The 25,243-nt window shown below is 46.2% G+C and overlaps 1 protein-coding gene and 1 long non-coding RNA gene across 6 annotated transcripts in view; both read right to left on the bottom strand.

Moving 5' to 3' along the window:
- KSR2 (kinase suppressor of ras 2) overlaps nucleotides 1–20,297 on the bottom strand; it is a 426,580-nt gene extending 406,283 nt beyond the window's left edge. For all 3 annotated transcript variants that reach the window (XM_073881039.1, XM_073881037.1, XM_073881038.1), the window contains exon 1: nucleotides 19,413–20,297. In XM_073881039.1, coding sequence (XP_073737140.1) covers nucleotides 19,413–19,592 — 180 coding nt within the window. In that variant the 5' untranslated portion in view covers nucleotides 19,593–20,297. The remainder of the gene's footprint in view (nucleotides 1–19,412) is intronic.
- Nucleotides 20,298–21,413: 1,116 nt separating this feature from the next.
- Nucleotides 21,414–25,243, bottom strand: part of LOC112837286 (uncharacterized) — a 30,328-nt gene continuing 26,498 nt past the window's right edge. For all 3 annotated transcript variants that reach the window (XR_012374817.1, XR_012374819.1, XR_003211685.2), the window contains 4 exons: nucleotides 24,164–24,273; nucleotides 23,555–23,738; nucleotides 22,866–22,999; nucleotides 21,414–22,046 (listed from right to left, as the gene is read on the bottom strand). This is a non-coding gene — a long non-coding RNA (uncharacterized lncRNA). The remainder of the gene's footprint in view (nucleotides 22,047–22,865; nucleotides 23,000–23,554; nucleotides 23,739–24,163; nucleotides 24,274–25,243) is intronic.

The following is a 25,243-nucleotide window of genomic DNA, read 5'->3' as shown; positions in this document are numbered from 1 at the left end:
ACCCTGAATGTTCTTCTGCCTGCCCTGGATATCTTCACTTGCTCACTTCCTTTAAATCTTTGCTCAAATCTTTGCTTTTTCCCTGAACCTGCTCTACTTTCTTTTTTTCTTTTTGCTTTTTGCTTTAATACTTACTACCTTCAATTAGTTTTCCTTATTCTTATTTATTAGTTTTCCTTATGCTCATGTTTATTTACTGTCTGTCTCCCCTGACTAGGCACAACAGGACTCTTGGCCTGTTTTACTCAACGAACGTATCCCCCCTCAACCTAGAACACTGCATGGCACGTTGTACGCACTCAGTGCTGGGAAACCATGACCCAGGAAGAAGGAAACAGGTCTGGCAAACAGAAGAGCAGTGTCAGGGAGACTAGACGAAAGCTGGAGAACAGGGGAGGGAGTGTCCAGGGCCACTTGCTCCATGGGGCCCTGGTTTCCAGGTGGTATCTGGGTTCAGCCCACCCTCTGCTGGCCTGGTCTTCCCTTTGCAAAGAGCCCCTCTTTCCCATCTTAGCAGACCACTAAGGGCGACTGGCTGTGAGGAAATGTGATTACACGCGTATGACTGAACAGTAAGGGGGAGAGTCCTCCTCTTAATCTGAGTTAATTTAAGACTGCTCTCATTATCGTTAATCTGATCAAACAATGACCAGCTTCTCAGACCTGTAGCACGCTCCTAATGAATTTTTCATAACTCGGGAGAGTCATTTTCTGCACCGCTGTTAATAATAAACCACAAAGCATAGGATTTTAAATGTATTTCCATTTCGCCACCTCCTTCCTCCAGGCTTTCTTCGCCCGTCCCCTTGCTCTCCCCCTCTGGAGGTCTTGCCCATGTATTATTATTATGGGATGGCCTGTGTTTGTTGTGGTGGTGAAGGACCTGCCTCCACCTTGGGGGACAAATAAATTCATGTTATGCTTTCAAATCATATTTCAGAAATGGAGATCATAGATTAGACTTTTATTCAATTTGGCAAATGAGACCGTCTCGTTTTTCTATAATGAGGAGGAGATGAGGCAGGAAAAGGGTGCAAAGGAACCCAGTTGAGAGAGAGGAAAAAGAGCTGTCCCACTTCCTCGCTTCCAACGGGCCTGAAACACTCTCTACTCCAGCCATGTTGGACTTCCTTGGTCCCTCAAACACGCCATGATCTCTCTACCTCTAGGCGTTTGCATACACCGTCCTTCTGCCTGGAACAGCCTTTCCTCATCTCTGGGTAAGTCCATCATCCTTCAAGTCTTAGCTTGAATATCACATCACTAAAACTGTGAGCAAATACTGTGTCCCAGGTGCTAGCACAGTACCTGTGCCTGACGGGCGATATATTTATTTGTACATCATAAGCCCCATGGGGGGCAAGATGCCTTTGTATGTCTAATGCATTTAACGCAAAGCGGGAGGGACGGCTGGAGGGCGGGTGTGTGCTGAAGCTAGCCAGCCAGTTGCCCTTTCAGAGTAGACACTGGAAATGGCTGAAGACATATCCCAACACCAAAGCCAGGACTCCTCTCTTTGAGCTTCCTTGCAGACACTGTGCCCAGCACACGGTCGTGATTGTCTTCAGTGGTAACACATCTTGTTCACTGAGGGCAGACTTGAATATTTTTATGTTTTAAATAGACAAAAGTCATTGGGAAATCCAACAGCCATCATGAAGGCTTTACCATTCGGGGTAAAGAAAAAATAAAACAGACTGGTTTGCTTGTAAAGTGACTCTAAAGCCGGTTTTCAAGAATGTCTTCAGTAATGCCAACAGAACCAGGGCAAGGCAAAGGCCTTCTGCTATGGCTGTTTCAGAAAGCACAGCTTCTTTTGTGGATGGCTATTTTGATTTGTAGTTTAGGGAAATATCTGACTAAGAAATTGTTGGTGCAATAAGAGTCATCCTACTATGCTTAAAACAGGATACTAAGTATTTATTAGAAACACACATTGAAATTTTTGAGGATGCAATGCTACGATGGTTTAGGAACTGCTTCAAAATAATCTACAGATGACAGGGGGTAGGAATTATTGGTGATAATTTGATATTATTGAATTTGTATGACGGGTACCTAGGGTCCATTATGCTCTTCTCCCTATTTTTGTAAAGGTGTGAAGTGTGTGTGTGTGGCCCCAGTCACAACTCTTACTTTGCTCTCACTGTAGACTGAAAATAAGCAAAGATCATAAAATCCAGAGGTCATTGTCATCCTAGCTTCTCCAGGCTCAACAGGATGACCTTAATTTTTTACAACCCATAAATGGGTGGGATTGGGAGAAAAACATCTGAAAAACAATTAGAAAACCACTGGTGTTCACGAATGATTTCAGTGGTGTCGACCACCTGCACCTTCCTTTTCCTCATTCAGTACTGTTTAAACATATACACACACGTGTGAATTAACGGGGTGGAATGGTAAACCTCTTGATCAGGTAACAATGAGACAACATCTGCTTTTTATTTATAGTTTTGATTTGGGGGTTCCTTTGGAAAATGGAAACATCGCCCAATATTAGGCCTAAATCCTATCCACCAGCAACACTGATATCCGTCAATGGGACATGGGCTCTCCAGTTAACCATGGCCCTGATGTCACCTCCCAAGTATCCTACCCCTAGCCTATTTTCCTTCCTCTTTCCCTTTCCTGCCTGGTCTCAGAAATCAACCAACTGTGTGATCCCTGGAGCTCAGAAGCCTCATCTGTAACATGCACATCCCTTTCTTATGTCATTTCAGAAAAGATCTCATCTTATGTTAGGCTTCCCTATCAATGACCTAATTCCAACTCTGTCTTTCCTTCAGCAGAAAGGGTGCACTTGCAAACACCGGGCTCGCCTCAAGTTTCTCAGTTCATTACAAGTTGATTCACAGATGCAGTAAAGTGACTTTATGTATTTTTTATTAAGTCGCAGATTTATTGGAAACATTTCCCTCTTACAGTTGTCATTCTTGAAAACACAAAGCTACAGGCTCTTGAAAACTCTAAGAAGGCTATAAACAGGGATCTTTCTAAAGGACCATTAGGCCGGAAACCAGGAAAAACCTTAGGAGCATGCAGGAATTCTATCCCTCTGCATATTTCTTAAAGAACCAAACAGAAGCACTTCACAAAGATTTCATTTTGAAAGTAATCATTAAGGCTGTGTTTATGAGAATAAGAAAAAAACAAGTAACTCACCACAGGTGGGCAGTCAACTCAATTATGCTCTCTCTTTATGCTGGAATGTTACTAGTCATTTGAAATACTCTTGACAGGGAGAAACATTCACATCTTAAATCAACTTTTAAGATGAAAAGAGGAGACTACAAAATATATAAAATACAGTTATTCTTAAAAGTCACATAAAAACCCATGTTTGTATGAAGGAACGCCTATAAGACTCTGTAACAAGGTGTTAACAGTGTTCATCCGTGGGTGGCAGGAGTAGAAATGTGTGCATTTTTCTTTTTAATTCAGCACATATTCTATTTTTCCTATAATGAGTATGGTTTGCTTTGATGTCTATAAATGTCTTTAAAATGACATTTTTATTTAATAACTTCTATTTCCGAGGTCTGCATTAACCATTCATAACCTGGCATCTCGAACCTGATGAGCGCCCACAAGAGCTCCAGGAAAGCGTCATACAGACCATCACATACAATTGCAAAATGTATGCAAGGAACTTCCGACTCCAGAGTTTCTCACCGTGTTCCAGCCTGAACCTGGGAACATTTCTTTAGTTTCCGGCCAAGGAAAATCAGTTTACTCCCAAAGTGCCCCTCCACAGCAGCACTATTCACAATACCCACAAGGTGGACACAACCCAAATGTCCACTGATGGATGGATAAACCTATACGATGGGCCTTGATTTGCCATAAAAAGGGATGAAGTAGGGACACATTCTACAAAGAGATGAACTTTGAAGATACTGTGCTAAGCAAAAAAAGCCAGACAAGGAAGGTCACATATTGCCTCATTTCATCTATGTGAAGAACCCAGAATAGAAGAAAAACATAGCCATAGAAAATTGATTAGTGGTTGCCAGGGGATGGGGGGCAGGGAAATTGGGATTGACTGCTAATAAGCAGGTATGAGCACACCTCATTTTATTGTGCCTCACAGATGTTGTGTTTTTTACAAATTAACGACCTGTAGCAACCCTGTGTCGAGCAAGTCTACCGACGCCATTTTTCCACCAGCATTCGCTCACTTGGTGTCTCTGTGTCGCATTTTTTCAAACATTTTCATTACCATTATTTTTGTTATGGTGATCTGTGATCAGTGATCTTTGAGGTCACTACTGGAGTTGTATTGGTGTGCCACAAAACGTGCCCATATAGGATGGCAAACTTAATCACTGTGTGTGTTCTCACTGCTCCACCAACAGCTGTTACCCCGTCTCTCGCCCTCTCCTCAGACCTCCCCATTCCATGAGACGCAACAATATTGCCATTAGGCCAGTTAATAACACTACAGTGACCTCCGAGTGCTCCAGTAAGAGTTACACGTCTCATCACTTTAAATCCAAAGCTAGAAATGATTAAGCTCAGTGAGGAAGGCCCATCAAAAGCTGACAAGTTGAGCCTCTTGCACCAACCATTAGCCACGCTGTGGACACAAAGGAGGAGATCCTGAAGGAAATGACAAGTGCTACTCTGGGGAACACACGACTGATAAGGAAAGAAAACAGCCTTCCTGCTGACCTGGAGAAACTGTGCGTGGTCTGGATGGAAGCTCAAACCTGGCACAACACTCCCTGAAGCCAAAGCTGAGCCCAGAGCAAGGCCCTAACTCCCTTCCATTCTGTGAAGGCTGAGAGAGGTGAGGAGGCTGCAGAAGGAACGTCTGAAGCTAGCCGAGGTTGGTCCACGAGGTTTAAGGAAAGAAGCCGTCTCCATAACACAGAAGGGCAAGGTGAAGCAGCGGGTGCTCATGTAGAAGCTGCACCAAGCTCTCCAGAAGACCCAGCTAAGACCATCCATGAAGGTGGCCACGCCCAACAACAGATTTTCAGTGTCGATGTAAGAGCCTACTTTCGGAGGACGATGCCATGTAGGACTTTGGTAGCTAGAGAGGAGAAGTCAGTGCCTGGCTTCCAAGCTGCAAAGGACAGGCTGACTCTCTTGTGAGGGGCTGATGCAGCGGGTGTCTCTGAGTGGAAGCCACCTACCATTCTGAAAACCCTAGAGCCCTGAAGCATGATGCTAAATCTACTCCGCCCGTGCTCTGTAAATGGATCAACAAAGCCTAGGTGACAGCACATCTGTTTACAACAAGACTGCCTGAATATTTCAAGCCAGCTGTTGAGACCTGCCGCTCAGAAAAAAAGAGATACCTTTCAGAATATCACTGCTCATTGGCAGTGCACCTGGTCACCCGAGCGCTCTGATGGAGTGGAGATGTACGAGATTAATGTTGTTTTCATGCCTGCTAACACAACATCCATTCTGCAGCCCGGGGACCAAGGAGTCATTTCAACTTTCAGGCCTTATTATTTAAGAAATAGATTCTGTAGGGCACCTGGGTGGCTCAGTTGGTTGAGTGTCTGGAGTCTTGATCTTGGCTCAGGTCTTGATCTCACAGTCATGAGTTCAAGCCCTGCATGGGCTCCACGCTGGGCATGGAGTCTACTTAAAGAAAAGAAAGAAAAAAATACATTTTCTAAAGCTATAGCTGCCATAGACAGTGATTCCTCTGATGGAGCTAGGAAAAATAAATCAAAAACCTTCTGGAAGGAATTCACCATTCTAGATGCCTTTAAAAACATTTGTGATGGGCGCCTGGGTGGCTCAGTTGGTTGAGCGACTGCCTTTGGCTCAGGTCATGATCCTGGAGTCCCTGGATCGAGTCCCGCATTGGGCTCCCTGCTCAGCGGGAAGTCTGTTTCTCCCTCTGACCCTCCCTCCCCCCCTCATGTGCTTTCTCTCTCTCTCATTCTCTCTCAAATAAATAAATAAAATCTTAAAAAAAAAATTTGTGATTTGTGGGAAGAGGTAAAAATATCAACATAAATGGGAGTTTGGAAGAGGTTGATCCCAACCTTCGTGGAGGACTTGGAGGGGTCCAAGACTTCAGTGGAGGAAGTAGCTGCAGATGGGGTGGGAACAGCAAGAGAACTAGAATTAGACGTATTAGACGTACAACCTGAAGATGGGACTGAATTGCTAGAAACTCGTGATAAAACTTGAAGCGAAGAGGAGCTGCTTCTCGTGGATGAGCAGAGAAGTTGGTGTCTGGAGATGGAATCTACTCCTGGTGAGGATGCTGGGAAGACTGTTGACACGAGGACAAAGCGCTCAGAACGTTCCACACACTTGGTCGATAAAGCAGCAGCAGGGCTTGAGAGGACGGACTCCCAAGTTTGAAAGAAGGTCTGCAGTGGGTAAAATGCTATCAAACACCATTGCCTGCTACAGAGAAATCGTTCGTGAAAGGGAGAGTCAACTGATGTGGCAAATATCGTGCTGTCTTATTTTAAGAAACTACCACAGCCTCCCCAACCTTCAGCGACCACCACCCCCATCAGTCAGCAGCCATCAACAGCGAGGCAAGACCCTCCACCAGCAAAAAGAGGACTCGCTGAAAGCTCAGATGATGGTTAGCATTTTTTAGCAATAAAGGATTTTTTAAATTAAGATATGCACATTGCTCTTTTAGACATGATGCTGTTGCACACTTAGCAGACTACAGTGTAGTGTAAACATAACTTTTAAGTGCGCTGGGAAACCCAAAAAATCATTCGACCCACTTTATTGTGATATTCACTTTATCGCAGTGGTCTGAAACTGAACCCGCAGTATCGCCAAGGTGTGCTTGTACAGGGCATTTGTGTGTGTGTGTTTGTGATGATGGAAATGTTCTAGAATTAGATAAGGGTGATGGCTGTACAACATGAAGCATATACCAAAACCATTCCATTGCATACTGTAAAGTAGTTAACGTGGGAAATTTTATGTACGTGAATTTTACCTCAATTTTTTTTATTTTTTTATTTTTTAAAGATTTTATTTATTTATTTGACAGAGAGAGACACAGCAAGAGAGGGAACACAAGCAGGGGGAGTGGGAGAGGGAGAAGCAGGCTCCCCGCGGAGCAGGGAGCCCGATATGGGGCTCGATCCCAGGACCCTGGGATCATGACCTGAGCCGAAGGCAGACGCCTAACAACTGAGCCACCCAGGCGCCCCTAACTCAATTTTTTAAAAACTTAAAAAAGTAAAAGCTGGGGTGGCTGTATTAATATCAGAGAAATAGTCTTCACAGCAAGGAAAAGTACCAGGAATGAATAGTAACTTTACATAATGAAAAAAGGTCAAATCACTAAGAAAATAACCATCCCAAATGTGTATACACTTAACAAAACAACTCAAAGTACATGAAGCAAAAACTGATGGATCTGCAAGGAGAACTGGACAAATCCACAATGATAATAGGAGCTATCAACACTCCTCTCTGTGTAATCAATAAAACAATTTGAGAGAAAATCAGCAAGGATATAGAGGGTCTCCACAATACCATCAACCAATTGGATCTAATTGACGGTTATACAACACTGCCCCTGTCAAAAGCAGAACACACATTCTTTTCAAGGACACATGTTACGTTCACCAAGCGGGAAGATATTCTGGGTCATAAGCATTTTAAAATAATTGAAACCATATAAAATGTGCTCATGGACCCTAAGCGAATTAAACCAGAAAACCACAACGCTTGGGAATTAACACGTGTCTAAAGAATGCATGAATCAAAGAGGAAGAAACAAAAGAAATGAAAATATAATCAATATAATCAAAATTTGTGGGATGTTGTTAAAGTAGTCCTTCAAGAGAAATTTGTGGCGATAAATACTTAGAAAAGGAGAAACGTCTCAAATGAACAATCTATCTCAAGAAAACAGAAGAAGAAGAGCAAAATAAACCCAGAGTAAGCAGAAGGGAATAATAATGAAAACAAAAACCAGTCAAAGTGAAAACAGAGAAATAGAGAAAATAAATGAAGCCCAAACCTGGTTTTCTGAAAAAAAAAACAAATAAAACTGATAAACCCCTAGCCAGACTGGCAAAGAATCAAAGAGAAAAAAACACGTATTACCAACATCAGGGATGAAACGTCCCGCAGACACTGAAAGGATAGTAAGGGAATACCATGAGCACTCTAGGCATGTAAATTCAACAATTTAGATAAAATGTACCAATTCTTTAAAAGCCACAAACTACCAAAATTCACCCAAGAATACATTTTTAAAACGGAATTTGTAGTTAAAAAATTTCCACACACAAAAGATAGCAATAATAATCTCAAAGTCCGGATAGTTTTACTGCTGAATTCTACCAGCATTCAACACATGTGAAGATGAAATAACACCAGTTGTACGCACGATGTCTTCCAGAAAACAGAAGGGGAGGGGACACTTCTCAACTCATTTTATGAGGCCAGTGTTAACCTGATACTGAAACAAAGATGGTACAAGAAAGGAAACCACAGGCAATATCCTTCATGAACACAGACTCAAAATTCCTTAGCAAAATATTTATGGATTAAATCTAGCAACATATGAAAATAATAATATTGCTTTTAGGGCTTATCACAAAGCACTGTTTCTCCAAGCCAGATAAAGGTAAAAATATAAAAAGTGGCATCTAAACTTGCTCTGCCTCCTGGGGCACCTGGGTGGCTCAGTCAGTTGAGTGTCCAACTCTTGGTTTCTGCTCAGGTCATGATCTCAGGGTTGTGAGATCAAGCCCTACAATAGGCTCTGCACTGGGCGTGAGGTCTGCTTGGGATTCTCTCTCTCCCTCTCCCTGGGTTCCTCTCCTCTCTCTCTCTCTCTCTCTCTCTCTCTCTCTCTCTCTCTCTCTCTCTCTGTGTGTGTGTGTCTCTGTCTCTGTCTCTTCAATCAATCTTTTAAAAAATAAAATAAAATAAACTTGCTCTGCCTCCTAATAAAAACAAAGCCCCAGTGGGATGTCCCACTTGACTGATGAGTTCTTTTTTATACCTATTTGCCTCATTGCTTGAGCCTAAGCTGCCCAACCCTGCCCAAACACCATGGGGCTGAGCACATGGGGAAACATTCATGACTTCTGAGCAGCATGATACTCTGACGAGGAGAGATGTACAGGAAAAGGGAAATGTGCCATTGCCAATGACCCCAGATTCTGGAATTCTGTAATGGAACTAACACAGAACAGAGCAGGGAGGTGGTGGCTGCCAAATTTGGGTCAGAGACTTGTCAGGGGTCCGTGGGCCCACCTCTCTCATGTCTCTACCTGGTGGGTTCCAGATCTAGATGCAGACTCTTCTTGAGACTGTTTTTTTCAGCCAAAATAGTGGCTTCATTCTCTCTGCTCCAGAGAGTAGAGTCAAAGGCTAGAAGTCATCAGAGAGCAGACCCAACTCAACAGAAGAATAATTCTAACCATTATAACTCACCTAAACCAAAGGGCTGTCTTGTGAAAGAACTTGAATAGACATTTTTCCAAAGAAGATATACAAATGGCCAATATGCACATGAAGATGCCTAACGTCATTAGTGAATTATAAATCAAAACCACAATGAGATACCACTTCATACCCAGTAAGACAGCTATAATTTAAAAAATAATTTTTTAATTTGAGAAAATAGAAGGTATAGGCAAGGATGTAGGGAAATTGGAACTGGGGTACATTATCAGTGGAAATATAAAATGGTGCAGCCACTGTGGAAAATTGTATAGCAGTTCCTCAAAAAATTAAACATAGACAGGCACCTGGGTGATGCAGTTGAGCATCCAACTCAGGTCATGATCTCAGGGCCGTGAGATCAAAGCCCACATTGGGTTCTGTGCTCAGAAGGGAGTCGCCTGAGATCCCTTCTCCCTCTCCCTCTCCCCCTCCCCACCATGCTCGCACCTGCACCCACACACTGTCTCTCTAAAATAAATAAATCTTTTTAAAAAATTAAACATAGAATCACCATATGACCCAGCAATTCCACTCCTAGATATATACCCCAAAGAATTCAAAGCAGGGGGCCGCCTGGGTGGCTCTGTCGGTTGGGCGGCTGCCTTCGGCTCGGGTCATGATCCCAGGGTCCTGGGATCAAGCCCCTCATCGGGCTCCCTGCTCAGTGGGAGGCCTTCTTCTCCCTCTCCCACTCCCCTGGCTTGTGTTCCCTCTCTCGCTCTCTCTCTGTCAAAAAAATAAATAAATAAAAATCTTTAAAAAAAAAAAAAAGAATTCAAAGCAGGGACTCAAACGGATACTTGTACATCAATGTTTGTAAGCCGCATTATTCACCATAGTCAAAAGGCAGAAATGACTCAAGTGTCTATCAATAGATGACTGGATAAACAAAATGTGGTCTCTAGGTACAATGGAATATTAGTCAACCATAAAAAGGAATGAAGCACTGACACCTGCTACAATGTGGATGAACCTTCCTTGAATAGTCAAATTCATACAGACAGGAAAAGGAGGTTACCATGGATCTGGGGAGAGTTATTGTTTCATTGGTACAGAATTTCCATCTGGGATGATGAAAAAGTTCTGCAGGTAAATAGCGATGATGGTTGCACAAAACTGTGAATATATTTCATGCCACCGAGTTGCACACTTTAAAATGGTTATAATGGTAAATTTTATGTGATGTCTATTTTACCACCATTAAAAAAAAGGATTTTTTTCAAGGCTGCCTCACCCCAAATCACCATGCCAAAGCTGGACACTGGCCAAGAGGTAGGCCTAGCCAACCTCTTAAGGGTCCTCCTGCCTTCAGATGATACAATTTTCAAGCAATTGGATACCACGGTTCTTTCTACCACATAAGCTTAAGAGAAGTTCAGGAGCTACAAGGCCCAACCCTAGAACTGTTATCCAACTTAGAGTTGTGATGAGCACATGGTTTAAAGACTAAAGCCTGCCAGGCACTGATGGGAAGTGAGTCATCTGTGGGCGAATTCAAAGATCCAGACCTAGTATCAGAATCTTGTTCACTTACGTCACCTGCAGCCCAGCAGGTGTGCCATTATCCCATCGAAGGCTTCTATGGGTTTCTTCTTCTCACACCTTGCTCTCACACATTGGGTGCTCAGTTAGATTCACTGAATAAATAAATGATACACCCAAGGATGGCACCCCCCTGGAAGGCTGAGATGCCCTAACCTCCCCATGCCAACCTATTGAGGGGGAATGCTGTAAGCATTTGCCATGTGCCAAGCACCCAGCTCAGTTCCTTAATGCACAATTCCATGTAATCAGCATGATCCTAATTTTATAAGCAAGGAAACTGAAGCTCAGAAAGAAGAGCTCATTTGCCCAAGGTTACTTAGCTAGTATATAATGAACTCAGACTGGAATCCAAGCAATCTTATGGCAGATCCCAAGCCTACCTAATCACTAGGTTATACTGCTTTAAGCATCCAAGAAAATTTCTAGAGACTCAATTAAGTTATTATTTCTGAGTCTTCATCTCACCGGTCCAGGGAAACTGAGGGTGTGTATCTTTGGAACACACCGACTGCTTTAATCAATGGCTTCCTAGTAACCCCTCGGGGTGGGGGGCATAATCTCAGTCTGTACCAAGAACAAGATTTCTATCATGGCAAAACACAGAAATCACCTCAATGGCCCAAAGCAGCACTGTCCAGCTGAAATATACAGTGAGCCACCTGTGTAATTTAAAATTTTCTAGTAGCCTCGGGGGGGGGGGAGAAAGAGTAATAAGATACAGGTAAAATTAATTTTAACAGATTTCATTTAACCCCAATCTGTCTGAAATAACATCTTGGCAGCATGTTGTCAATATAAAACATGATTAATGAGATATTTCATATTCTCTTCTTCATACTAAGAGTTCAGAACCTGGTGTGTATTTGATACCAACAGCACCTTCCAGTCAGAAGTCACCACACTTCAACTGGTCAACAGCCAAGGTGACAAGTGGCTGGACATCCTGAGTCGGCTTCCCTCTCTGTTTCTCGTCCTTCCTTGTCTCTGTGGATGCCCTGCTTTGTCTCCGTTGGTTCTACATTTCTCCCCGATAGCTTTCATCTAGAAAAACCACCCATGAGATGCAAGTATCTGAGTGACAGAGTGTTCCACCATGCTGGTTCTCATTAACCCAAGAGTTGCCACCTCTAACTGCCTCACCATGATCGCCGGCAAGTCCCCTTCGCCTTCTATTTGCTCTTGTCTTCCTTTCTTCCCTTCTAGGCTATGCCATATTTTGGGGAGCCCAAAATACAGCAGGAAACCTTTTCCTGGCTCTGTGGCTGTCTTAGCCTCCAGTTTGGGACAAATCAGTGACTCCAAACCTCAGTAAACTCACTTGAAGAACAGGAAAAACCACCATTGCAGTCGCTGCCCACCGGAGAGGTGTTACAGGGGTCATAGAAACCCCGCAGACAATGATTCTCTGCTTTGACTTTCTCCGCCCCATCCCTCGGTTTCTCCATCCTCCGTCCCAGCTGCCATGTGTCCCTTGCCTTCCTCAGCTTCTCAACACCTCCCCATTCCCCAGCTCCAGAGTGGCACTCTGAGGGTGAGGACAAAGGCCAGGTCCCAACAGTAGGAGTCCAGTGGGTGGGAGCCCAGAAAATGACTGATTCTCTGGGGGAGGAGAAAGACTCCCCAGTCTTCTACCCATTGGAGGAAGAAGTATAACAAGCTCCCGAACAGAATCCACTCCAAAAACCCAGAGGGGAGAGAGAACCCTTCAGAAATAACTTTCTCCACCGACTCAGAGTTGTGAGACACCCCCCGCCATATCTTTATGAAAACAAGGCAGAAGGGTGAGGCTAGGTCTTCACAGGCTGGCTGCTTCATGTAGAAAACCAAGTACTCCTCTTAGGTCCACAAGTCCCCAGATCCTTCCCAACTAGAAACAGGAAAGATGAGATTCTAACCTGAGGCAATTGCCTCCTTAACCCTGAGCTCTGGGGCATCAAAACATAGGCAACCAAAAAAATAAAATAAAGCATAAACCCAGGGGTGCCCGGGCGGCTCAGTTGGTTAAGCACCTGGTTTCAGCTCAGGTCCTGATCTCATGGGTTGTGGGATTGAGCCCTGCATCAGGCTCCACCCTCAGTGGAGAGTCTCCTTGAGATTCTCTCTCCCTCTCCCTCTGCCCCCTCCTCTCTCTCTCCCCTCTCTCTCAAGTAAGTGGATTTAAAAAATTTTTTAATAAATAAAAATAAGTGAATAAATCTTTTAAAAAAAAAAAGCATAAACTCATACTGAGGATAGGGGAAAATGGGCCCTTTTCACACGGCCGGTGAAGGGTAATTTGGCAAAACCTGTCATGAGTCCTGAAACTTTGCATATCCTTGGATTCAGCAATTCCCCTGGAATTGAAGGATTGCTTCAAACCACAAGGATGTCTATGACGGTATTATTTATAATAATGGAAAGTTATAAACATACACATCTGACAGTAGGATTTGTTAAATTATGGTACATCCATGTAAAATTCCATAGCCACTAAAAATATTTAATAATATGAGATGTTCCTGACATATTAAGTGCATTGTGTATCTCTAGCCTTCCTCAGAGTTGTAGGTCCCAGCTGTCTACTTGACACAAGGAACATGTCCAAACAGGACCTGACTGTCAAGCCCAACCTACTCCACCTCTAGTCCTCACATTTCAAATCAAGGAACCACCATTCACTCGGTTCTTAAGCCAAACACCCAGGAATAATCCTCCATCCTTTATTTTCCCCATCCAATTCATGAGCACCTCCTGTGCACCTGACTTCTGGATTCAGCCACCTGCCCCATGCCCCCAACCAGCGTAACAGTCCAAAGCACAGTCGCTCCTGGCTTTGGTTTCCACACTAACCTCCCAAATTGTCTCCCTGCTCCCATTCTTACCCCCTACAGTCTATTTTCCCTGCAGCAATCAGAAGGATCTTTTAAAAACATAAATCAGTCATCTCCCTGTTCACACTTAGAATAAAATCCAAGTATCTTATCAAAGCCCTCTGTGACCAGGTACCTGCCTCTGTCTCGCATGGTGCCCCCTCACCCCTTCCCCGCCCACTCACTCCACTCCAACCACAGAGGTCTCCTTGCTATTCTAATAACATGCCAAGCACATTCCCACCCAAGAAATTTGCATCTGCTCTTCCCTCTTCCTGGTGCATTCCCCAGATAGGTCTCGGCTTGCTTCCTCAAGTCAGTAAAACCTCCTTGAGGGGGCCTTTGCTGATCATGCCATGATCCTCCCTCTTTCCCATCCTATTTTGGTTTTATTTTGGTTTCTTGGGGAGGGTTCCCATAGCTACGGTACCTTGTTACATTAGATTGTTCATTGGCCCCCAATGAAACACATCTCCTAGAATACATACCCTTAGATAGTAATTTCTACGTTGACTCTGGGCTTATCCACTTAACCTGCTTTGGCAAATGAGACATTGGCCAAGGTCATGAAAGCAGAGGACTGAGAGGGGCTGCGCAATGGGTCGTGTTCTCTTGAAACATTGCTGCTTCCACCAGGGAAGAAATCCGGCTGTCCTGCTGGAAAGACCATGGGGAGGGAAACTGAGGTACCCTGACCAACCACCAGCCACGTGAGCAAGGCCATCTTGGACCATCCAGCACAGCTGAGCCATCCGATGATTGCAACCACATGAGTGACCCAAGCAAGATCAGCAAAATGAGATCCTACACCCTATGGATCAGAGATCAGCAAACTAGTTATCAACCATGGGCCAAATCTGACCCACCACCTGTTTTTTATAAGACCCAAAACCTCAGAATAGTTTTTACACTTTTAAATGTCAAAAAAAAAATCAATAGAAAATAATGTTTCGGGGCTCCTGGGTGGCTCAGTCGTTAAGCGTCTGCCTTCGGCTCAGGTCGTGATCCCAGGGTCCTGGGATCGAGACCCGCATCGGGCTCCCTGCTTGGCGGGAAGCCTGCTTCTCCCTCTCCCACAACCCCTGCTTGTGTTCCCTCTCTTGCTGTGTCTCTCTCTGTCAAATAAATAAGTAAAATCTTTAAAAAAAGAAAAGAATGTTTCTAGGACATGTGAAAATTATATCAAGTTGGGATTTCAGGGTCCCTAAATGAAGCTGCATCAGGAACTGCTCACTTGCAGTCTGTCCATGGCTGCACAACAGCAGAGCTGAGTGGCTGTGATGGAAACCACGTGACCACCAAGCCCAAACTATTTACTATCTGTCCCTTCACAGAAAAAGGTGGCTGGCCCCTGCTTGCAGGCTGCCATCAGACTAACCTTTAAACAAATTTTTATCGTATTCACTCCGAAACCTTTGAAGACTTCTACCTCCTTCCTCAAAGGAGTGAAACTTTGTCAGTGTGACTGCCTTGTCCTTAGTCAGATCTCAAGAGTTTGTGACCTAAATTCATTTCCTATGACACTCTGTCAGGTACTCTCCATTCTGGACCAACTGGTCTCTCAGCGGACCCACAAAGGCATGAACCGGCATGAAATGCCTTTAGCTGGTTGGCTGTTCTTGCCAAGCAGGCTCTCCCAACCTGCTGTGATCTAAGCCCTCCTCATCCTTCTCTCAACCCAGGGTCCCCAGCTCCCCAACCAAGAAAGCTACCCTAACCGCTCTGCCAAACGTTCCCCTGGGTGTATTCTTCCATCCAAGTACTAACCAGGCCCGACCCTGCTTAGCTTCCGAGATCAGATGAGATCGGGCGCGTTCTGGGTGGTATGGCCATAGACTCCCTGGGTGTATTCTATGGGACATCAATCCCAAGGGAATATCCTTGGGAAAAGGTCTCTACCCTCTCTTGGAGTCACCATGCCCATATTTGGTATAGTAAAGGCTCCAAGAAGTCTCTGTTTCCCTTTGTTGAACGCAACGTTTCTCAGACATATCAACCAAGGAATTCATCTTGTCTTCAGAGTACTTGTTGACCACCAGCATCTAGTACAGTACCTGGATTTCTTGTTGGAAGAATGAAAAATGCTAATAGCCCACAGAACTAGGGTTGCACAGAACATACTTTGGAAATGCTGCTCAAACTCTTCCCTCTCTCCCTCTGATCTGAGCTGTTCCCTTCCCTGTCATCTATGCCGCATCACGTAATGCTAACCATATCATCATCATAACTATCATTTATTCAGCCCCCACGGGCTGTGCGAGAGATAGCACTAGACCCTTGAAAATGTCCTTTCGATCCTCATAACCACTGAAGTAGGTAATGTTATTCTTTTCTTGCCATTTTGCCAAAAATTAAACCATGGGTCAGAAAATTTAAATCACTAACCCAAGATAAAGTTAAGTAGAAAAGCTACACTTTAAAACTGTATTGGTCTAACTCCAAAGCTCATAGTCTTTCTTCTCTGCCAGAATACCTCCTGATAACATGCCATGGCCAATGTTGCTGGCTGTCCACCCAATATTCCTTCCTGCTCTCTTCCATGCCAGCAGAACCCTGAATGTGTATGCAGCGACAGCAGGTCAACCGAGGCAACGGACCATGACCCATCTAAACTACTCACAATGGTGTTCCTACTTCCCCAGCTCCCAGCATTGCCATCTGACCGAGTTTTGGCCAAGATGACATACTTAAACATCATCTGTGCGGTAGGTAGCAGGAGGTATTCTGGGGAAGCGAAACAAAGACATGAATCCTTTATCCCTGCACACTCCTCACCTGGTCCCCCTCATCCCTGCCTTGAACCTGGGTGTGATGGTTAAAGCTTCGAGAGCCATCCTGCAACCATTAGAAAGAGGTCACTGAGAACTCAAAAGAGACATCAGCCCCAATGCTACTATCTTACTTGAACCAACTCAAGCAGCCATCTCCCCCCAGACTTGTTGCTACACGAGGAAAAGAAGCCACTGTTCACTTGAACACTGTGGTTGAATTTTCCATTTCATGCGGTTTGAACATATTCTTCACAGACCCACATGCTGCCCTCCCATATCATTTGCTGTTTGGACTTGATCATTATTTCACACCTATATTATTAGCCTTGTCTCCCTAATCATGCAGGACACTTCTGGAAGGCTCAGTCCATTCTGTATATTTTTGTTCCCATGGGGTCATATGCATGCTACTAAATTTTGCTTATTATCATGGTTTTCAGGGATGGTCTGTACAATGTACTGCTTACTTCAGTGTTTGTGAGCAGGGAGTTCTCACCATCAAATTGCAGAAATATGCCCCCTATCTCCTAATAGGTGGGTATTTCTCAGAGTGTCGATGTGAAAACATACATCAGAAACACCTGGAATGTTTCTTAAATGCAGATCCCTGGGCCTTCCCCCTCTCCCCCGACTCTGCCCAGTCCCACCTGAATTAGAACCTCTGGGGTTAGAGGCCAAGAATGCACATTTTTAATAAGCTCCCTTGGGTGGTTTTGATATACAAAATGTGACAGTTTGGGGCATAAAGAACCTCGGTCCAATGCCTAGGCAAGGTTCAGCAGGACTTGGCTGCACCTGGAGTTACCAGCCCTTCCTCAGTGGCCTACCCTCACCCCAGGGCCCCGAGAAGCATAGACTGGCATGACTGCTGGAGATCCTTCCCTGCACAATATGGGTAAAGTGATTGTTGGGCATGCTCTGTGGCATCCTGGGACCAGGAAACTAACCACCAGATGCACTCTGAGTAACTGCAACCTCTTGCAACTCCATCCCCCGGTTTTCAAAGAAAATCACTGGGCAGGAAAGAAGCCACGAAGTCCAGGGTCCACTGTGACCATTGCCATCATCCAAGGAGCTATCAGAGGATGGACCAAGTTGAAAAGAGTTGAAAAGAAAACCAGAGGGACTTACACAGGAATACACGAACATGCACTTGGGACTCCTGACTCAAAGGACCAGAAGAGGATCCAGGTAGCCCTTTTGGGTTACTTATTTATTCACTGCCTGCAGTTCTGAACAGAATCTTACTTTGGGCCCTGCTCATGCAGAGACAGAAGGCTGGGCCAGGGCATCCCACACTTTCTCTTCCAGCAACAAATCCTAGCCTAGACTATTCCCCTAAAGCTGAGAAAGAAAATACTTGACCTCCCAAAAGAGTTCCCATTCCTCTGATACCTCTTGACACTTATTTTATTTCATTTCTGAGGATCATTTTCCCACGACAGGTGCGCAAACAGGGTAGCAAACAGCATATTACACGCACACACACACACACACAAACACACTCCACTTTCAAACTGATGACCTTCTTGTGTGCTGACAAGCAGCCAAAGTTAAAATCATGGAGGAAAAAAAAAAGACTTTAAAGTGAATCAGAGAGTGGTGCTTATCCAGGCTGGAACGGGGGCACAGGGCTCAAAGATTCAGCAGGGACCAAAGAGTTCAGGCCTTGGAAACTCCTGAGCTAGAAACAGAGGGAACCTCCCAGCACCGCACATGCCCACTTCACCAGAGGGAGAACCCCTTTCCTTTGCTCCCAGTCCCACAGCCACCACCCTCAGCAAATGCCAGCTAATGGGAGTTCCCAAATTTAATCAAGCCATGTGTACAGCTGCTTTGAGGGAGAAGTGAGTGGAACCCTTCAGATGTTTCCAACAACGTGGATGCCCAATGATTACGTGCACACCAGACATTTTCTAAGGCTCCTGAAACCTTCCTCCTTTGACCAAATGGCCTTCGGAAGAAGTAATTTCTGCCATCTTCTTTCTGAGAAACTTTGCATCCAACCCACCCTCCAAAACTGCTTCAAACTCCCCCTCAAGTTCTGTTGGAGACAATGTTACAACTCGCCAGAGATGACTCCTCCCCCGACCCCTCTCCTCACCTTCCCACCAAGATTCAAGAGTATTTTCCCACACCACTTGTGTGTGCTCATCCAGGCATATTTTCTGTTATCTTTTTACACGTTTCAGGCCTGCAACAGCTCCCTGCATCAAATGATTTGATTGGAAACGGGGAGCTCAATGGGGATTTTTTTTTTTTTTTTTTTTTGCCTCTTGCCTCCTGACGTGTATACCACTGAACTAAAACAAAAACAAAAACAAAATCCAAGGGGCAAAAGCGGGGCTGGAAAGGAGGCCGAGGGCAGAAAAGGTCTATATTTATAGGCAGCCCCATTCTGCGAGCAAAAACCACCTTTGACCACCTGCAGAATGCGCAAGGTCACGTGGGTTCTCTGCAGCGCCTTAATGCCTTACCCAGCACACAAGCCCCCGTGGCATATAAACAAATCCACAAGCGGAAAAAAGAGAGAACTCACTCCTCAGAGAGGAAGCGAATGATAATAACAGCCGCAAGAATAATAATACATAAGGAATCACAATTACTACTACTACTACCACCACCCAGCCAAGCGTAGACGACAGCGGTACAGTAAAGGGACAACCAGAGCAGGCTTTGCAAAGAAGATAAATCACAGAAAACCAAATCGTGTCCACCTTGCTACCCTCCCACACCCTCCCGCCCCGCAACAAACAGAATCAAAGGAAAGGGGGTGGTGGGGAACAAGGAGAGGGAAGGAAAGATTGCTCCCCCCCCCCCAGGCAACACCTACCTCCAGGGTCCGGATCTCTTTTTGTGTGAGGTCGTTGGAGGTGGCACATTTGGTCCTAAGCCCTTCCAGGTTGGAGATGCTCAGGTCTATCATGTTTTGGACCAACTCGCACTGCTGCAAGGCTTTTTGCAAACTCAGAGGTTGCTGCTCCTCGCTTTTCGTCATGTTTTCCTCATCCATCGCTTGCTCGGCAAGCCCCCTTCCCCTCCTCCTCCTCCTCCCAGAGAGAAAAAAGGGGGGGGGAGTAGAGGTAGTCTACCCCCTACGCTCTCCAGCCACTGCGACTTCTCAACAATGTCTCATGAAGAAGAAACCCAACATCTCACACAGGGTTGAGGGGGTGGGGTGGGAGGAGGCGACAAGAGCCAAAATTTATTATTTTATTTCGGGGTATCAAGCAGACTCCATTAGAATGTCTCCTCTCTCTGAGTCTCTGGTCCCTGAAAAGGAGGGATGCTGTTTCTCAGAAGCAAACCAGGTGATGTGATGCTGTCTGTACACTTAGGGAGGAGGGGGGGAGGAGGAGGAGGAGGAGGAAAAAGAGGAGGAGGAGGAGGAGGGGGAGGAGGGGGAGGAGGAGGAGAGGAGAGGAGGAGGCGAGGGCAAACAACGCTCACTCTTTACACACCGGCTCCGTGAAGGACAAATATATATTTTTGGCTGGCTGGCTTTTATGTCAAAAAAATTCTGCTTTGCCCCCCTCCCAGTTGCAGTGACACGGCATCGTCCACCGTTTGGGGTGCTTTAGCGCGTCCTCAAGATGCTGTCCGCATTGCTCTCGCGGCTGCGGCGGCGACTGCGGCTGGCTGCTGTCTCCTCCTCGCGCTGCTGCTGCCGCCGCCGGGCTCCGGGGCTGACGGCTGCTGCATTCGCTCCTGCCTCGCTCCGCACCGACATCTTGCCTGTCAATCAAAGGGCGGGGGGGAGCGAGCGAGCGCCGGCGAGGGATGGAGAGCGAGCGAGGGACCTGCGGGGAGCGGGTTGGTGGAGCGGCGCCGTGCGCGCAGCCGCCCCGGCCCGGCGCGCCAGGGACCCGCCGGAGGAGGCGGCCGCGGCGCGCGCAGGCTCGCGCACCTGCCCGCGGAAGGGCCGGCTGCCGGCGCGGCCCGGGGCGCGGGATTCGCGGGGGTGCGGAGCTCGCGTGGCGGAGTGCAGTTACTACCGGGCGTGCGTGCGTGCGAGCCGGCGGGCGGGGGCGCGGGGGAGGCGCGCGCGGCGGGGGAGCCGGCGGGGTGTGCGCCGGGACGCGGGGGCTGGGCGCGGGGGCGGGAGGGGGGTGGGGGTGGGGGCCACTACTAACTACGGCACGCTCTCGCGAGACGAGGCCGGAGCACTGCTCAGCAGGTGCGCTCGGGCTGGGAGCAGGTGTGCACCCAACTTTCAAACCCTTGGTGCGTGCTGGAGAAACGTCAGCGTGAACCTGGGCACGTCCTCTCTGGCTTTCTGGCTCGTGGGGTGTGTGTGTAAAACGAAACAAACCTGATCATCTTCCTTGAGCCCTGTGTGTGTGCGTCTGTCTGCCTGTCTTTTCGTTCGTTCGTTCTTTCTTGTTACTGGGGAAAAATAAAACCTGATCATCTTCCATGAGCCGTAGGAAGCTGCCTCCCAGAGTGCGTGCGTGTGCGTGTGTTCATTTGTCCTTTCTTGTTACTGGCACAAAGTAAAACAAAACTGGTCATCTTCCATGAACTGTAGAACACTGCCCACTCCCCGAATTGGCCCTGGACTTCAGTTACCCTGAGGGGTGGCTTTTCCTTTTGGAGGGGGAAAGGGGCTTTGCCTTAATCTGATTGTTACCATGCCCTACGTGTGCTGCACGATCTGATCCCAGCCTACCTAAACGATCTTATCCCAGCAAACTATGGCCCCAGAGCTAAGAATGGTTTTTATATTTTCAAAAGGTCGGAAAAAAATCAAAAGATTTTGTGACGTGTGAAAATTATAAGAAATTCGAATTTCAGTGTCCATAAACAAAGTTTTATTGGACCACTGCCACCCATTTGTTCTATGTCCGCGTTTACTGCTGTGTTGTAACAGCAGAAGTGAGTAGTTGCAACAGGCACGGTGTGACTTGTAAAGCCTAAAATATGTGCTCTCTGGCCCTTTCCAGAAAAGTCTGCCCACCGCTGACCAAATCACCAAACATGTTCTTGCCTCAGAGTTCTCTGCTCTCTATATCCCCTCTGCCCAGACCACATCTCCCTCGAATTCTCTCCTGGTTGGTTCCTTGTCAGTTGGTGTCGACTCAAATGTCATCCCAGAGAGGCTCTGTCTTCCTGATACTGGTACTCCCAACACACATTGCTCAAAGGATGTATTTAGGATAATCAGCAAAAGGCTCCTCTTTCTCCAGGTAAACAGAGCTCCATGCCAGGCAACTGGTTTATGGAGCAGAGTGACTCAGAACACATGATACAATGTGTCCCTTAAAGGAAGCCACTTGAGAAGTAAAGAGAATGACAGGCAATGATGACAAATTTTTTTTTTTTAGATATTGGGCCATGAGGTTTTACAGTTCATACAGAGCTGAATTAGCATTTTCAAAATCCCTCTGTCGATGAGGAGCTCAAGTGAGTTCTCTATGTCTTCAGTCTTTTGGACTATGAAGCTCTTCTTGGTTTGTGCTCTCTCGCTCTCTCTGTCAAATAAATAAATAAAATCTTTTTTTAAAAATTCGCTTTTCATCTCTTTTCTCCTTCTTTTGTTTTGTGCCTCTTGAACAAATATTAATCATGATTATTTTAAAGCCCTGGTTTTAGTCCAGTACTGTGGTCACCTGAACAGTCTGTTTCTATTGCCTGTTTTTCGATTTGTTTTCAGGGATTTGGTCCTGTCTCTTGGCAGGCCTTGTAATTTTTGTTGAGTGCCATACCACATCTGTGTATGAAAAAATATATATATAAAGTCTCCAGGTGATCTCTAACTCTGGAGAGGGCTCACCCTTTCTCTGCAAGCAGATGGCATGGGGGCTGAGTATCTTAATCCAGTCAGGGGCTGAGCTGGGTGGAGGCTGGGTTGCAGTTTTGATGAGAGACCGATCTAACTCTGGCTCCCACCTCTAAGGCTTTGCCTTTCAGAGATTCCAGCTGAGAACTTTAGGTGTTCACTGAGGCCCCTTCCCCTGGTCCTGTGCTCTAATCCTTTTAGCCATAACATGGGAAGAATGCTGGACACTCTTCTCTTTTTCAGGGGCTTTCTGTTTGGCTTCTAGCCTCTTGGCCTGCACTGTTTCAGAATCTGCCAAATATCTTAAGGGGAAAACCGCTTTTCTACCCCTCCCTTCTCTCTAGGATAGTCCCTAATTTTGTCTCTCCAGCCCTAAGACACTGCCAAAATTCTGCTGGTTTCTCTGTGCCCCCAGCAGGGGCATCCTTGCCTGGGAAAAGTCTAGATTCCAAGTGCCCAAATTTGCAAATGCCCCAGGGAAAAAGTGGCTGCAGTTTGTCAGCTCACCTCAACATCGTTCCAGAATCTTGGTCCCTCTAAGTCTGGTTGCTTCAGCAGCTCTCTGAATGCCTTTAAGTGGGTGATGATGATGATGATAATTTGATTTGGCTTTTCTGGTTGTTCTCAGATGAAGTAGAAGTCTAAAAAATGAAAGTATCCCATAGTTCAGAAGTCATCAGCTGGCAGGGCTATAAGCAGCCCACAAAGGCATTCTTTTTGCCCCCCTCCCAACCACCATGCCTTTTCAATTAATTGCTATAGTGGACATTTGTTATACTTTGCATCTGTACAGCCCCTTTTGAATATCTTTCCTATGTTTGGAAAATGCCCACCTTATGAGTCCCACGTCTCCATAAGAGAAACCAAAGCACTCTTCCAGAACCTTCCTTGCAACCAAGTTTCATGTGATCTGGGCTCGACCATTACACACATCACATGAGATTTACACTTGGAAGTGAGCCAGGTGTCCTGCCCCTGTGTAAGCGTGGGGTCTGTGCTGAGAGGCATGGCAGGGCATTCACAGGGGCAGTCCGACGGTGTGGCTTGGGCATCATTCCCAGCTGGACAGTCCAAGCCTAGCACTCTTGTCCCCCTGGAGATTCTATAGGCTTTCTAACCACCTGTCTTAGTCTGCCTTGGCTGACATAACAAAACACCACTGATGGGTGGCTTCAACACAAATTTATTTTTCTCACAGTTCTGGAGGCTGGAGATCCATGGTGCCAGCATGTTCGGGTTCCAGTGAAAGCCTCTTCCTGGATGTCAGAGCACGTCTTCTTGCTGTGTCCACACAGAGCAGGCATGGCTCACATGGCTTCCTCTTCTTAAAAGGCCATCGCCCTTTTGAATTAGGGCCTCACCCTTTGGCTTCACCCAACCCTATGTAAAGGTCCAATGGGGGTTAAGGCTCGAACGCGTGAATTTGGAGGGGACCCAATTCAGTCCATAGTACCCCCCGTTAAAGCACTAGTACTTGAACTACCTGGAGTACATTGTGTCATTTGCAACAAAGAACCCTGACTAATATTCTTACCAATAATGCCAAAATCAGGAGACACTACCAAAAATGGAGATTTCTGGCATTTCTGGGAAAATCGGAAGACTTGGCCTCATTGGGCAATAGTTGGTTAGATTTGAGAGACAGTTGTCCCTTTCGGATGGGACGCAGGCTCTCCAGTTCACCATGGGCCCCACCTAAACCCCTTCATTCATTATATTTCCTGCCTGGCCCCTGTTGGCATTTGCATTGGTTGCCCCTAGTATAGCTTAAGGTGGTTTGCACCACAGATCAATAGAAATCTCACCAATTTCAAGCTTGGAGAACTGGAGCTGACTGCTGTGCGTTGCGCTGTGGTTGCTAGGTCTTCATTCTGGAAACTGCACGGCACTTTGGATGCTGCATGTCTCGCAGCGCCTTTATCAATAGTGGGAATAAATTATTCTTACTGGGCTATGAAATTAGCTGAGCTTGGAAATCTCACATCAGACCCCATAGCTCTGAGTTTCAACTATGAGAAGAGTCTCATATTAGAAGTCCAGTCCAGTCCAATCAAAACTCTATTCTCATATGCGGTTTAATACCTCTTCCCCAAGCCCCTCCAGTCTGACCCACAAGTGACTGGGGAATCTGCAGTGGAGATGAGGCAGGTGTGTCCTCTCCTGCCCCTTCCCAGCTCACCTTGCCGGAGTATAGGAGCAGGGCAGCTGCTGAGAACAGGTGTAGTTCTCTCAGGTGTCAGATGCCGCCCACCCCCTGCCATGGCCCGGCAAGAACTCACATGCTGGTTCATGTGTACTGGGGGATCTTTGGAGAACCCTGTGGGGGCCTTGTGGGGACTCAGTGCATGTGCTGGGTGACTTCGTGCACACCTCATTCCCATTCATACCCTGGGAAGTACCCCACATTCTTTTTCTGAGGTCCTGGGTGAGTCCTCTTGGGTGAGTCTTTTCAGGATGACTCAGACCCACATACATATTCTGGCCCCTGGGAAATAGGATGCACCTTTGCCCTCTGCCCTCGCTTCTTGCCCTGCTGTCATGGGCAGCCCCAGGCAACCTTCAGCTGGCAGTGAGGTACCAGCCACCCCCACCTTGGTGCCCCCCAGTCTCATGAGTGATTCTGCTTTGAGCTCTCCTCTCTTGGCTTGGAGGTCAGAGGGGAAAAGAAAACCCCCTACAAAGACCTGTCAGAGAAATGTCCTCTGGATAAAATCTGCCCTTGTTTTATATAGGCTGGAGGCTGATGGTTATTGATGGTCAAGGGACCAGTCTGGCCACCTCTTGACAGGAGGAAGTATTGTTACCCATTGCCCTCAGCTTTGAAGCTTTAGCTGAAGTTCTGGGTCAACAGGAAAAGTCTCATTCCACATCTCGTTATATTAGCG

The sequence above is a fragment of the Callorhinus ursinus genome, unplaced genomic scaffold (genome assembly GCF_003265705.2).
Source record: "Callorhinus ursinus isolate GAN/ISIS: 27379988/994484 unplaced genomic scaffold, GSC_fseal_2.0 scaffold41, whole genome shotgun sequence".
NCBI lineage: Eukaryota > Metazoa > Chordata > Mammalia > Carnivora > Otariidae > Callorhinus > Callorhinus ursinus.
The sequence above is the reverse complement of the archived record's forward strand: the minus strand, read 5'-3'. Positions and strand labels throughout refer to the sequence as shown.